At 35.1% G+C, this 12,168-nt stretch overlaps 1 protein-coding gene across 7 annotated transcripts in view; it reads left to right on the top strand.

Moving 5' to 3' along the window:
- LOC144015910 (receptor-type tyrosine-protein phosphatase mu) overlaps nucleotides 1–6,973 on the top strand; it is a 267,193-nt gene extending 260,220 nt beyond the window's left edge. For all 7 annotated transcript variants that reach the window (XM_077516393.1, XM_077516421.1, XM_077516411.1 and 4 more), the window contains 4 exons: nucleotides 789–914; nucleotides 4,679–4,842; nucleotides 5,022–5,157; nucleotides 6,295–6,973. In XM_077516393.1, coding sequence (XP_077372519.1) covers nucleotides 789–914; nucleotides 4,679–4,842; nucleotides 5,022–5,157; nucleotides 6,295–6,348 — 480 coding nt within the window. In that variant the 3' untranslated portion in view covers nucleotides 6,349–6,973. The remainder of the gene's footprint in view (nucleotides 1–788; nucleotides 915–4,678; nucleotides 4,843–5,021; nucleotides 5,158–6,294) is intronic.
- The last annotated feature ends 5,195 nt before the right edge of the window (nucleotides 6,974–12,168 follow it).

Raw genomic sequence — 12,168 nt, 5'->3', positions numbered from 1 at the left:
TTCAACATTTTCAACTGTGTGACTTTATTATGTACAAATTTCCCTCAAAATATGATGGAAAGAAAAACATTTTCTAAACAAAAACAACAACTTTTTTTTCCTTTTTTATTTGTATTCTTGAAAAAATAACCTCAGCTAAAATAAAGTGCTGTACATAATAATCAAACAAAAAAAACACAAAAAATATAGACGTGTAGTCTCAAAAGAATATTATTATTATTATTTATGTATTATTATTTAATATTTATTTTTTATGTATGTGATTATTATTATTATTATTGTGATTATTATTATTATTATTATTATTATTATTATTATTATTATGTCAATTTATTTTTATTTATTTATTATTATTATTATTATTATTATTATTATTATTATTAGTAGTAGTAGTAGTAGTAGTAGTAGTAGTAGTAGTATTAAGACTAAAATATTATTCCTATTATATATTAACTCTTTTACAAAACTGTGACTTCACAAAAATATTACTAAAAAAATACTACTTGTAGAAAAAAGGTTATCTTTTGTTAGTATGATTCATTTTTTGAACAACTTTTTTTCTTACAAACTTTTTCCCTGACAAATTGTGAATTTTTTCACAACTTTTTTGCTACATTATTTTTTCTCAGTTAGGACTTTTACATTGCCTTTTCTCCACAGAATTGTACTTTGTGTATTTTTGTTGTTGTTGTTGTTGTACGTGAGATTGTGCCAACCGCCAATATTGAGCACGCCTTCACCAAAACAAGTTTGTCTGACTCATCGTGTTTTTTGACGTTTGTTTGCAGTTGTGCCCTCAATATTGGCCAGAAAACGGCGTCCACCGTCACGGCCCCATCCAGGTGGAGTTTGTGTCTGCCGACCTGGAGGAGGACATCATCAGCAGAATATTCCGCATCTACAATGCAGCACGGGTAAGCGCGCCCCAAAATGTTGAGCCGCTTTTTTGTTGCTGACTTTCAGCCGAAGTTGTTTTCTTCTAGCGCCAAAATGTATTCTGCCAGCACACCTCGCACGTCCCACTCAGTCGCCGCCATTTGTCCGTTCAAGCTGTGCAGAGGCCGAGGCCTTCTGTTCTTTAACGAGGACGCCGCCGCGCTCGCTCGCTGGTTTTGTTTGTTTTTTTTAGCCTCACACGTAATATTGTCGCGAGATGCTGCGTTTTTAAGGCCAATGTAGAAAAATCGAAAATGAGATGAAAATAAAATGAAAAAATAACGCACAAAGACAATACAATAAATTTTACATAGTAAAATAATTTGGGGACGTTTTCTACCAAAATGCTAAATTATTATTTTTTCTCTGCCAACATAGTTTTATGCTATCAAAAATACATGTTTTATAACTCTTTTTTCCAATGGATTTTCTTTAAAAAAAAATAAAAATAAAAATACAATGAATAAATAAATCTGTCTTCAAAATTACTAAATTTTTCCCTTGGAAGAATTAAAAAAAAATAAAATAAAATAGATTAAAAATAAATTAATCAATTAAAATAAAATGCAATTTGAAATAAAATTAAATGCATTAAAGTTAAACATACATTAATACAACAGTTAAACTTTATTGTTCTTTTAAATAAATATTGTCCCTTTCTGGAGAATTACATGAAATTACAATTAGAAATAAAGAAAAAATCATACAATTTTTTTCAAATATATATATATTTTTTTTCTTCTGAAAGCGATATTTTTTCTTTGCACCATTTATTACTTTTTCCTCATCATTATGGTATGTTTTTTTTTTTTTTTTTAATCAAGTTGATTGTGCAGATGTGCATCATTCATGAATTCACTGAAACTTAAAATTACTTTTTTTTTTTTATGACAACATCAAATTCCTCAAATACAACATTTGCTAACATCCTTTTACATTTCACACTTTTTTTTTATTTTTTTTCCAAAGAATAAAAATCAATATTTAAAACATCTTGGAAGAAAGAAAACCTTTTTTTTTTTTAGTTTTTTCCCCAAAATGTTCTTTAAAAAAAGTTCAAAATACATATTATGCCCTGATTTTTTTCTTTCAAAAAAAATGTTTACCATCCATGTTTTGTACTTGAAAACATTTTGTCCCATTTTTTGTAACCCTATCCCAGTTGATTGCGCAGGTGTATGCAATGAAATTGACCGAAATCTAAATTTCCGATTATCTAAAAACAATGTAAAAACACTTTCAAACCTCTTTTTTTTTTTTCTACTTCCGCGTAGATGAAGAACAACGAAAGTTGACTTGAACCACGGCGTGCGCGCTGTTTGTAAAGTTTTGATGACGCCAAATGTTTTGGGCGCGCGTGCCGCGTCCGGGCCCGTCTAATCGCGCCTGATCGCTGACAGCAGATATTGATCGACGCGTCTGGGTGCGATTTAGAGTGTCTGGATCTTTGCTGATTGCTTAACTGCACGTCTCCCGCGGTAACCGTGCTCATCCATCAACGTTCGTCTCCCGGGAGGAACCACGCGCTTCGTTTTTGCATCTCACATGCACACGCAGATGCCGCAACAGGGAAGGCAACCTAAGTTGGGCCCCAGTTTTCATAAAAATGCTCCGATACCATACACTGATACCACATGAGCAGGCTGACGTACTGTGTAGTATACTTGGCAGGTAAAGCCTGCCTCAAACTCAGTGATGCATCCAATCCCGACTGAACTCTCACACAGTCTGCGAAGTTCAGTGACTAGTTTTCATAAGTCAGAGATGTAGCAGCCAATCAAAATGCACTCTCTTTAGAAAAAAAAAAATGCACATGATATTTTATAGGGATAGACCGATTATCGGCCGGGCCGATTATCGGTGCCGATATTTGGCATTTTTGACAAATATCGGCATCAGCCATTTTTTGAATCTGAAGGCCGATAAAGCTGATATCTCACTGAGCAGTGAATACTTGCGAACATAGCGAATTTGGGCTTTTCATCAGGAATTTCAAGATGTTCAGTCAGTTTTTATTTATTGTAAACACATTTGAAACATATTCAGACATTTTTTCCACTGCAAAGATCTTTTGAATCATTTTACGAACCCGAACAAAAACCCCAAATTAGCTACATTCGCATGCATTTGTCACTCAGTGAGATATGGGGAACTTTTCATTTATGGATCTATTTAAATTTCCACTTTATAAGAAAAATAAATAAATAAATAAATAAATAAATAAATAAATAAATAAATAAATAAATAAATAAATAGGAACTCACTACACTTTTTATTAAAAAAAAAAATCAAGAAATTACGTTGAAATTTTAGAAAGCTTTGGGATCTATTTACATGGTTTTTAATTGTATTATTATTATTATTTTTAATTCCTTAACACTTGCTCATGACCCTGGAATCTCTGCATCTTTTGTCATAACTTTTTAAACAAATCTGTCAATATAGTTTAAACGATTTTTTTTTTCTATTTGACTGTAAATAAATATCGGCTTGAAATATCGGTTATCGGCCTCCTTGACTACTAATAATCTGTATCGGTATCGGCCTCGAAAAAAACCATATCGGTCTATCACTAATATTTTACACATGCAAAAACTACATTTCCGCGATTTAAGCTAGCGAGACCGAGCTGGCCACCGCCGGGCCGCACCGGAGCGAAAGCGTGTGGGGCGGCGCGGAGGACGCGTTTGGAGCGCCGAGAATCTGGGATTGTGGTGCGCAGCAGCCAAATCCGCGCATTCGTGATGAAAATCCGCACCCTCGCATTGGCGATAAAGTCTTCCTTGGCAGCATACTGCGAATCATCATCTGTGTCAGAAAGGTGACAAATTTTTGTCAGTGTGGTAAATAAAATTGGATATATCATAAGTACTAGTGGTATTGGTACTCTAATCAAAGAGCAATCAAAGAGTGACTAGTTGTACTTCAGTCTGAAAAAAAAGTGGTATCGAACGTCCCTAGTTATTTATTATTTCATAAAGCCAAGTTCCTCCTTGACAATCACGCCATGTTTTTATGGTTCAATAGAAAATAGTAGTGTACACGAGGGATGGGCGAGTACCGATACCAGGTATCGGTATCGTAGCCGATGTCAGCCTTTTTTCAAGTACTCGAGTACTCGTGACGCAGACGAGTACAAGCGACCGATGGCAGAGGGGGAAGACACCAAAACTTCACCAAAACTTCACAGGTTTGGAAATACTTCAAAATTGTGAATCTTAAACTAAAAGAACATTTTTGTGTTTTATTTTGAGCGTTAAGACTATTGAAGAGTGACTGTGCTGTTTTTTTTTTGTCAAAATTAAAGGAAATATATTTGTTTAAAAATATTTTTTAGTGATTTTTTGTATTTGTCAAAATGTACTACTGGTATCGGCAGTTGGTATCGGTATCGGTGAGTACTGAGGGTCTGAGTATCGGTATCGGTCTGAAAAAAAGTGGTATCGAACATCCCTAGTATTTATTATTTCATAAAGCCAAGTTCCTCCTTGACAATCGCACCATGCTTTTATGGTTCAATAGAAAATAATAGTGTACACTATATTGTACATGGATCCTGAAAACCAGCGTTAGTAGACATGTGGTGCACAAGCGACTTGGTGTGGAGCAAAGAGTTCACCAACTGTGTCTGATCATTAATTATTAATTACTCCATGCAGATCTCCAATGTCATATGAACGTATTCAAGCCAGCTAAACAAATATGTCATCATGTCTCCGTTTGCTGTCTTGTTTCTGGTCAGCCTCAGGACGGCTACCGCATGGTGCAGCAGTTCCAGTTCCTGGGCTGGCCCATGTACCGGGACACGCCCATGTCCAAGCGCTCCTTCCTCAAGCTCATCCGCCAGGTGGACAAGTGGCAGGACGAGTACGACGGCGGCGAGGGGCGCACGGTGGTCCACTGCTTGTAAGTCCGACAGTCGCAGAGGCAACACTTCCATCTAGTGGCCGCACGCGTTTACTGCAACGGGACTTTCCCAGAACACAGTGAAATTAGAACTAGAAATGGATAGTTGTTCTAGTATTGTAAAAGGAGAAATGATCCATGTGCATTTTGAACCAGGAAGTGATGAAATTGCATTTCAGGAACGGCGGCGGGCGCAGCGGCACCTTCTGTGCCATCAGCATCGTGTGCGAGATGCTGCAGCACCAGCACGCCGTCGACGTCTTTCACGCCGTCAAGACGCTGAGGAACAACAAGCCCAACATGGTGGACCTGCTGGTGAGCAGTCAACACTCGGAGTGCCAAATTTGGAAAACGTTTGCGCACTATTTAGTGGTAGTGGGATTTTGTGGCATTTGTGGAGACTTTGATCAGTCACAAGCTGCTTGTTATGGTCAAATTTCCAATGATCCGCCATTTTCTTGAGTGTCCGAAGAGACCCAATACTGCCATCTATTGGCCATAGTTTTTTTTCTTTTTTTTTTTTTTAAACTTTCCCAATTTAAATATCAAACCAGAGCTGCTTAAATCTTTTCTCCACCCATTCCTATTAAAAAAAAAAAAAAAAAAAAGTGTAGTTAACAATGGTCGCTGGTGCTCCTCGTTAGGGTTCCCCGTTAACGACAATTCACGTCGACGGCGCTCAAAGGCGCAATGTCTGTAAGTAGGTAAAATACAAAGTTTATTTTGATGCTCAGAGTGCATTATTAGTGTTTTGCTAATAATCAACATTTATACTTGTTTGCTAACCTTACTTACACATTAGCTTTCATCAACTAAACATAAAGAGAATGTTGTTGTTATTCCATAACGTTATGCACTAATATTAGTTGTTCTACGCAGAGGATAAAGAGTATGTGAGGTTTTTCTTACTATTTTCTATTGTTTGCCTCCACATTGCTGAACCATTCGTGTTTACTCCAATTAGCCCATTATAGCAATAAAAAGTTAATATTTTGTCTGTAATTAATTTGATACTTTCATTAATTTTTCATGTACAATTAGTACCTTTTTGCAACTTGCTGTCGACTGAAAATGACATCACAAGGGTTCAGTTAACCAATCACAGCTCACCTGTTTTCTAGGTTTGGCCATGTGACATTCACAAGCTGAGCTGTGATTGGTTACCTGAGCCCTTGTGATGTCATTTTCAGTCGACAGCAAGTTGCAAAATATGTTTTTAAAGGTACTAATTGTACGTGAAAAATGGTGAAAATATCACGTTTATTATAGGCAAAATATTCATGTTGGACTGCCAAAAATGGCTAAATAAGTAAAGTATCCCTTTAAAGGGTGAAGGGACTGCAACACAGATGCTAACTGGTATTAGCATTAAGCTAGCTTGGGCCTCTTTTTAGGCATTTGTTTGTGTAATTGTATTGATTTTGAAGTTAACCCCTTCCGCTCCCATTACAGGAGCAGTACAAGTTCTGCTACGAAGTGGCTCTGGAATATTTGAATTCCGGCTAACTGGGAGAGTCGAGACTCCAAAGACTTTGACGACGTGTCCGACGTGCCAAGTGTGTTGTTCGGCGGCGAGCCGACACACACACACACACACACACACACATACTCACACAATTTTGCTCCTCCCCCTTCACCGACCTGCGCTTGTTGCCTCGATCCCGACCGGACAACGAGCACCAAACATTTACGGAATGGGAACGTGTAGTTCCGCGTGTACATAATGAAATGGCCTCCTTTTCGTCTCCTTCTTCTTCTTCTTCTTCTTTTTTCGATTTTTTTCTTTTTTTTTTAAGTTGCGCTGGAGATGAATTCATGAAAACGTATTGAAAAAAAAATAATAATAATTGCTGAATGTTGCTGTGACGTCGCAACTTGTATCCGTCCGCTTCTTTTTCCTTGTACGGGGGACCCAAAGCTACGACGCTCTTCTTCGTGTGCATATTGTACAGATTTCTGTAGATTATTTATTATTTCCCAACTTTATTTGTGACTGGCAGTAAGTGAGTGACAATCATATGTTTATATTGTTTTGGGTTTCTGGACCGTTATTGTGTGTGTTTTTCTTTGGTCCTCCTGTATGACGCCTTGGAAAGAGAAAAACAATTCTATAAATGGAATACAATATCAAGCGTGGGAACCGGTGTGTCTTTTTTGTGTGTGCGTGTATGTGGATGATGGTGTGATGGCGGCATCTGTTGGACAATTGTGGGACTGCACACACACATTTTACTCATTTTCATTCACTTGGATTTTATATTCTTTAAAAAAAAAAAGCAAATTTTTTAAATAAAAAAGAAAATCATTTGATTAATAGCTTATATTCAGTCTTGGAAACCCAACTAAAATATTTAAAATGTAATATAAAATAAAGCAGGGAAAATTATTGTTCTCCCTTATTTTTTCATTTCATGTAATTCAACTGCATCTTACCTTGAAGAAACATTGAAAATCACTTCGAGTATCAAATATTTAATATATTTATTATACACTTTATTTGTGTTTTTGTTTTAGTGGTGTTAATTACTTATTTTTCATGTTGTACTTTTTTTTTGGTCTTGTTTTACATTTTGTTGAATTGTTTTGGATTACATTGTTTTATCTTAAATTATTTCATTATTTTTTTATTTTGTTGGTTTTCATATTTTACTATGAATTTTATTGTGATTTTTTGCATTCTAGCTTTGATTTCCTTTTTTTTTTTAGTTTTATTTAAATTTTTGACTTTTTATTCTGTATTTCTGTTTTTAATTTAATTTATTTTTATTTTTGACTTATTTTTTTATTCTATATTCGTTTTTAATTTTATTCTAATTAATATTTCATATTTTATATTATGATTTTTATTTTAAAATTAGAATTAGTCTTTATTTGCTCTAATTTAGCAATCTAATCTATTTTCTTATTCATTTTAATCATTTTGAGTTAAATTGTATTTAGTTTTTCTTTTTGACCTTTTATTTTTAAAATTTGAGTTCATTTATTCATTTTATTATTGCATTTTATTTAGAATTTTTCTCAGCTCAACTATATCCATGGACCGGCCTTTAAACCTTTAAACAACTGATTTTTATTTGTATTGAATTGAATTGAATTGAATTTCAATTTTTTTTTTTCATTCACTTTAGTTGTGTTTTATTATTCTTCATAAGTTATTTGAATTATTTCATCAATTTTTAATACCATTTTATGATTTTTGGCTGTTTGATTTTTTTTTTACTTACGCTTCTAGAAAAATATATTTAAATATTAGGGGTGTTAAAAAAAATCGATTCGGCGTTATATCGCGATACTACATCGCGCGATTCTCGAATCGATTCACTAATCGGCAGAATCGATTTTTTATTTTTATTTTTTTTTTATTTTTTAATTTTTTATTTTATTTTATTTTTTTAGGATTCACACCTTGAGCATGGAAGAATGTTATATGAACGGAACATTAAGCCTTAATATTTTATTTTAATGCTGTTCAAACCTGAAACAGATTACAACCTCTATAAGACTGAAAATTCAGATAAATAAATAATACATTTTCATATAAATCTTACACTCTACAAGCTTACTGATTAGTATTTTTTAAATTTGAATGAAAAAAAATCGCAACAATCGACTTATAAATTCGTATCGGGATTAATCTGTATCGAATCGAATCGTGACCTGTGAATCGTGATACGAATCGAATCGTCAGGTACTAGGCAATTCACACCCCTAATAAATATGTATACATTGTCTTAATTTAGTTTAATTTTGGAAAAGAAACTGGATTCACACTGCACACATTCTCCCCTACCCACCCTGTATTTCTTCTTTTTTTCTGAATTATTTTTATTTCTTTAAAGGTATACATGAGTGCATTTATTAAAACTGGTGCCGCTGCATCACCCATTCACCAAACATATTTGTTTGTCTTTGCCTTGGAACATGTCTGGCATTGGCTCTCATTCGAGATCTTGTAGGTGTCCCTAATGATGTGACCTTTGCTTTGGGCCAAACGAGGCTGATGTGAGACTTTCCACCACAAGAGGTCAGTACAACGCTACGCTACGAGGTTGCTGCAGGTCTGTCGTAAGAACGCTTCATGAAGTCTTGAAGTGTGGATTGTGCAAATGCCTCCCGCTGCTAAGGAGCGGCCATTTTCTCTTTCCATACTACACTATGACTTAAGTTCGACTTTGTCGCACTAGCTTGAAACTTCTCGCATTTGTCTCCTCCATCTGCTTCTTCGGGCCTCCTGGCGCTGCTGCGGCGCGGATGTCTTTCATTTTTCATCGCCGGTCTGCTTGTGAATTATTACACACACACCGAACTCAAGGGAAGATGAGGAGCAGGAAGCGAGAGGGAGGAAAGTCTTGATAGAAGGCGAAGAAGACAAAATATGGAAAATCACCAGATGTTGCCGAAGCCTGCAAGTCCACAAGCGCTGATGCAACATATGGATGTTAATGCTAATGCTATGCTAGCATCAGGCTAATGCACAGTTGTGCTTAGAAGGTAATCTAATAACCTTGGAACAGGAAGTTGATCCCAGAACTAACGAATTAATACTGGTATTGAGACCATCGTCACATCTGCAATTCTTCATTTCGTAAGTCGGCTTTGAAGTGCGATGGTAACCATAGAGAAGGATGTGTAAGTTGCTGATCTCATTGGAAAATCTATGAATAGCAGCAGGGGGGCTTTTAAAATAAAAATTAAAAAAAAAAAGCTATTCAGAGCTAAACAATATAGCCATATGTACTTTTAATCGAAGACACCCACGTCACTCACCAGACCAGACCCCGCCTTTTCAAGCCGTACACATTCAAAGTTAACAATATTATCATGGAGATCAACAGCATATTGTTAAAACATACATCTCACATGCTAATTTTTACTAATGCCAATTCATTTTTATCCAATGACTCGATTAATTCATGAAATTGAATCCTCAATTCTGTGATGATAGCCATAGAACAGGAAACACACACAAAGGTGACACCTTCCCATTCTCTTGCCAATGCAAGTCTCCCAAAATAGCCGGCGCAACTTCAGTGACTGAATTTTTCATGAGCATGCAGTGTCAAGTCAAATCCAAAGCGTCAGGTATGCATGGAGGCTCTCCGCCCTCATTTGCATATGCCCTCAAATATGTAAATGAGCTGACAATGAAAGCGAGGTTTTTATAATGAGTTTGTGCCTATTTAATGAGCACAACAGGATATTTCCACACGCGCTCTCCTCTCCTCCGCGTGAATGCACATGAATAATTGAGCCATGAAAGATGAAGTGGCGCACAACGCTTTTCATTTTGGTGCGTGCGCGAACACACACGCACACGTTCTTTGTCACGTTTATTTCTATTATGACCAGATGACAGTAGGAGCCAGCACATTACATATACATATACAGCACATAAATTGCAACCACTGGGCCTTTTTTTTTTATATTTTTTTTATTTATTTATTTATTTTTTTTACTGTATGGATTATTTTAAGTTGTTATGTTTATGGCTATTGTGCAAGGTGGTGGTTATAATTAATAACTATAAATAATAAAAGAGCAACATAATTATGCTTGAGTGTATGTCCCCCTGGAGTTTTTATTTTATTTTTATTTTTTTTAACTTTGTCGATTATTTCTAGTTGTTATGTTTACTTCTATTTTAGCTTTGTTTATTTCTGTGGTGGTTATGAATGACAGGCAAATGGGACCATTTATTATATGGCGTGTAACCAACCATGTACTGTACATTGTGTATGTTGACTTTCTTTAATCTTGTGGATTATTTCTAGTTATGTTTATTTCTACTGGGCAAGTTGGCCGTTTTTATGACCAGATGACAGTAGGAGCCAGCACATTACATATACAGCACATAAATTGCAACCACTGGGCCTTTTTTTTTTTTTTTTTTTTTTTTTTACTGTATGGATTATTTTTAAGTTATGTTTATGGCTATTGTGCAAGGTGGTGGTTATAATTAATAACTCTAAATAATAAAAGAGCAACATAATTATGCTTGAATGTATGTCCCCTGGAGTTGTTTTTTTTTTTTTTAACTTTGTGGATTATTTCTAGTTGTTATGTTTACTTCTGTGGTGGTTATGAATGACAGGCAAATGGGACCATTTATTATATGGCGTGTAGCCAAACGTACTGTACATTGTTGACTTTATTTAGTCTTGTGGATTATTTCTAGTTATGTTTATTTGTATTGTGCAAGGTGTCTGTCATGATAAATAACTAGTGAGAGGAGCCATCGAATTACTGAGTTAGTGACTGTGCCATGGAGTTGTTGTTTTTTTCCCTTTTGTTTTTTTGTATTATTTCCCATAGTTGTGTTTATTTTTATTGTGTAAATAGGCTGTTATCATGATAAAATGGTGAAAGGATCCATCACGTCATTTATACAGCATACATTGTCTGCCGTAGAGTTTTTTGTTTTGTTTTGTTTTTTAACACTATTGATTATTTATCATGTATATTTATTTCTATTTTTGCAAGGGGACCATTGCATTTATGATATGACATTACTGTATATTACGTTCCTTTGTTTTGTTTTAGATTATGGATTATTTCTATTGTTTATTTCTATTGTGCAAACTGGCTGATATGACAAACTGATGATGAGACATGGCATTAATGATACATCTACATTGTGTGCTGTGGAATTTTTTTTCTTCTGTATAGATTATTTTTAATTGATTTCAATTGTGCAAGACAGTTTGACTAACCAGCGAGAGGAGTAATCACGTTAATTATATGACATACATTGCCAGCTGTAGACTTTTTTTTTTTTTTTAACTTTATGGATTATTTCAGGTTATGGTTTTTTTTTTTTTTCTGTCCTGCAAGTCAGCTGTTATTGTAACTGGCTGGTGAGAGGAGACATCACATTATTTGTACAACATGTACATGCTATGGACTTTTTTTCTTCTTCTTTTTTTTTAACTCTATGGATTATTTCTAGTCATTCTGTTTTTGTATTTTGCATGTTGACAGCTTGCATGCATGAGCGAGCCACAAGGAATAATCATATTCCAGAAATGGTATGTAATGTCTGCCTTTTTGGGTTATGGATGATTTCAATTCATCCATCCATCCATTGTCTTGACTGCTCATTCCTCACAAGGGTCGCCGGGGGTGCTGGAGCCTATCTCTATTTCAATTCAATTCTCCCGTTTTCATTGGTTACGTGTTTCAGGCTAACCTGCAAATTAGCATCACCTGATTCCCCAAAGACTTTTTTTTTTTTTTTTTTTTGTTTTGTTTTGTTTTTTTGGCAGAAGACAACCACAGGTGCTCGTCACCACTTTCCAATAATTCCCTGACGTTATCTTTGGCCGGCAG

This window comes from Festucalex cinctus, chromosome 1 (assembly GCF_051991245.1).
Source record: "Festucalex cinctus isolate MCC-2025b chromosome 1, RoL_Fcin_1.0, whole genome shotgun sequence".
Classification (NCBI taxonomy): Eukaryota; Metazoa; Chordata; class Actinopteri; order Syngnathiformes; family Syngnathidae; genus Festucalex; species Festucalex cinctus.
The sequence above is the reverse complement of the archived record's forward strand: the minus strand, read 5'-3'. Positions and strand labels throughout refer to the sequence as shown.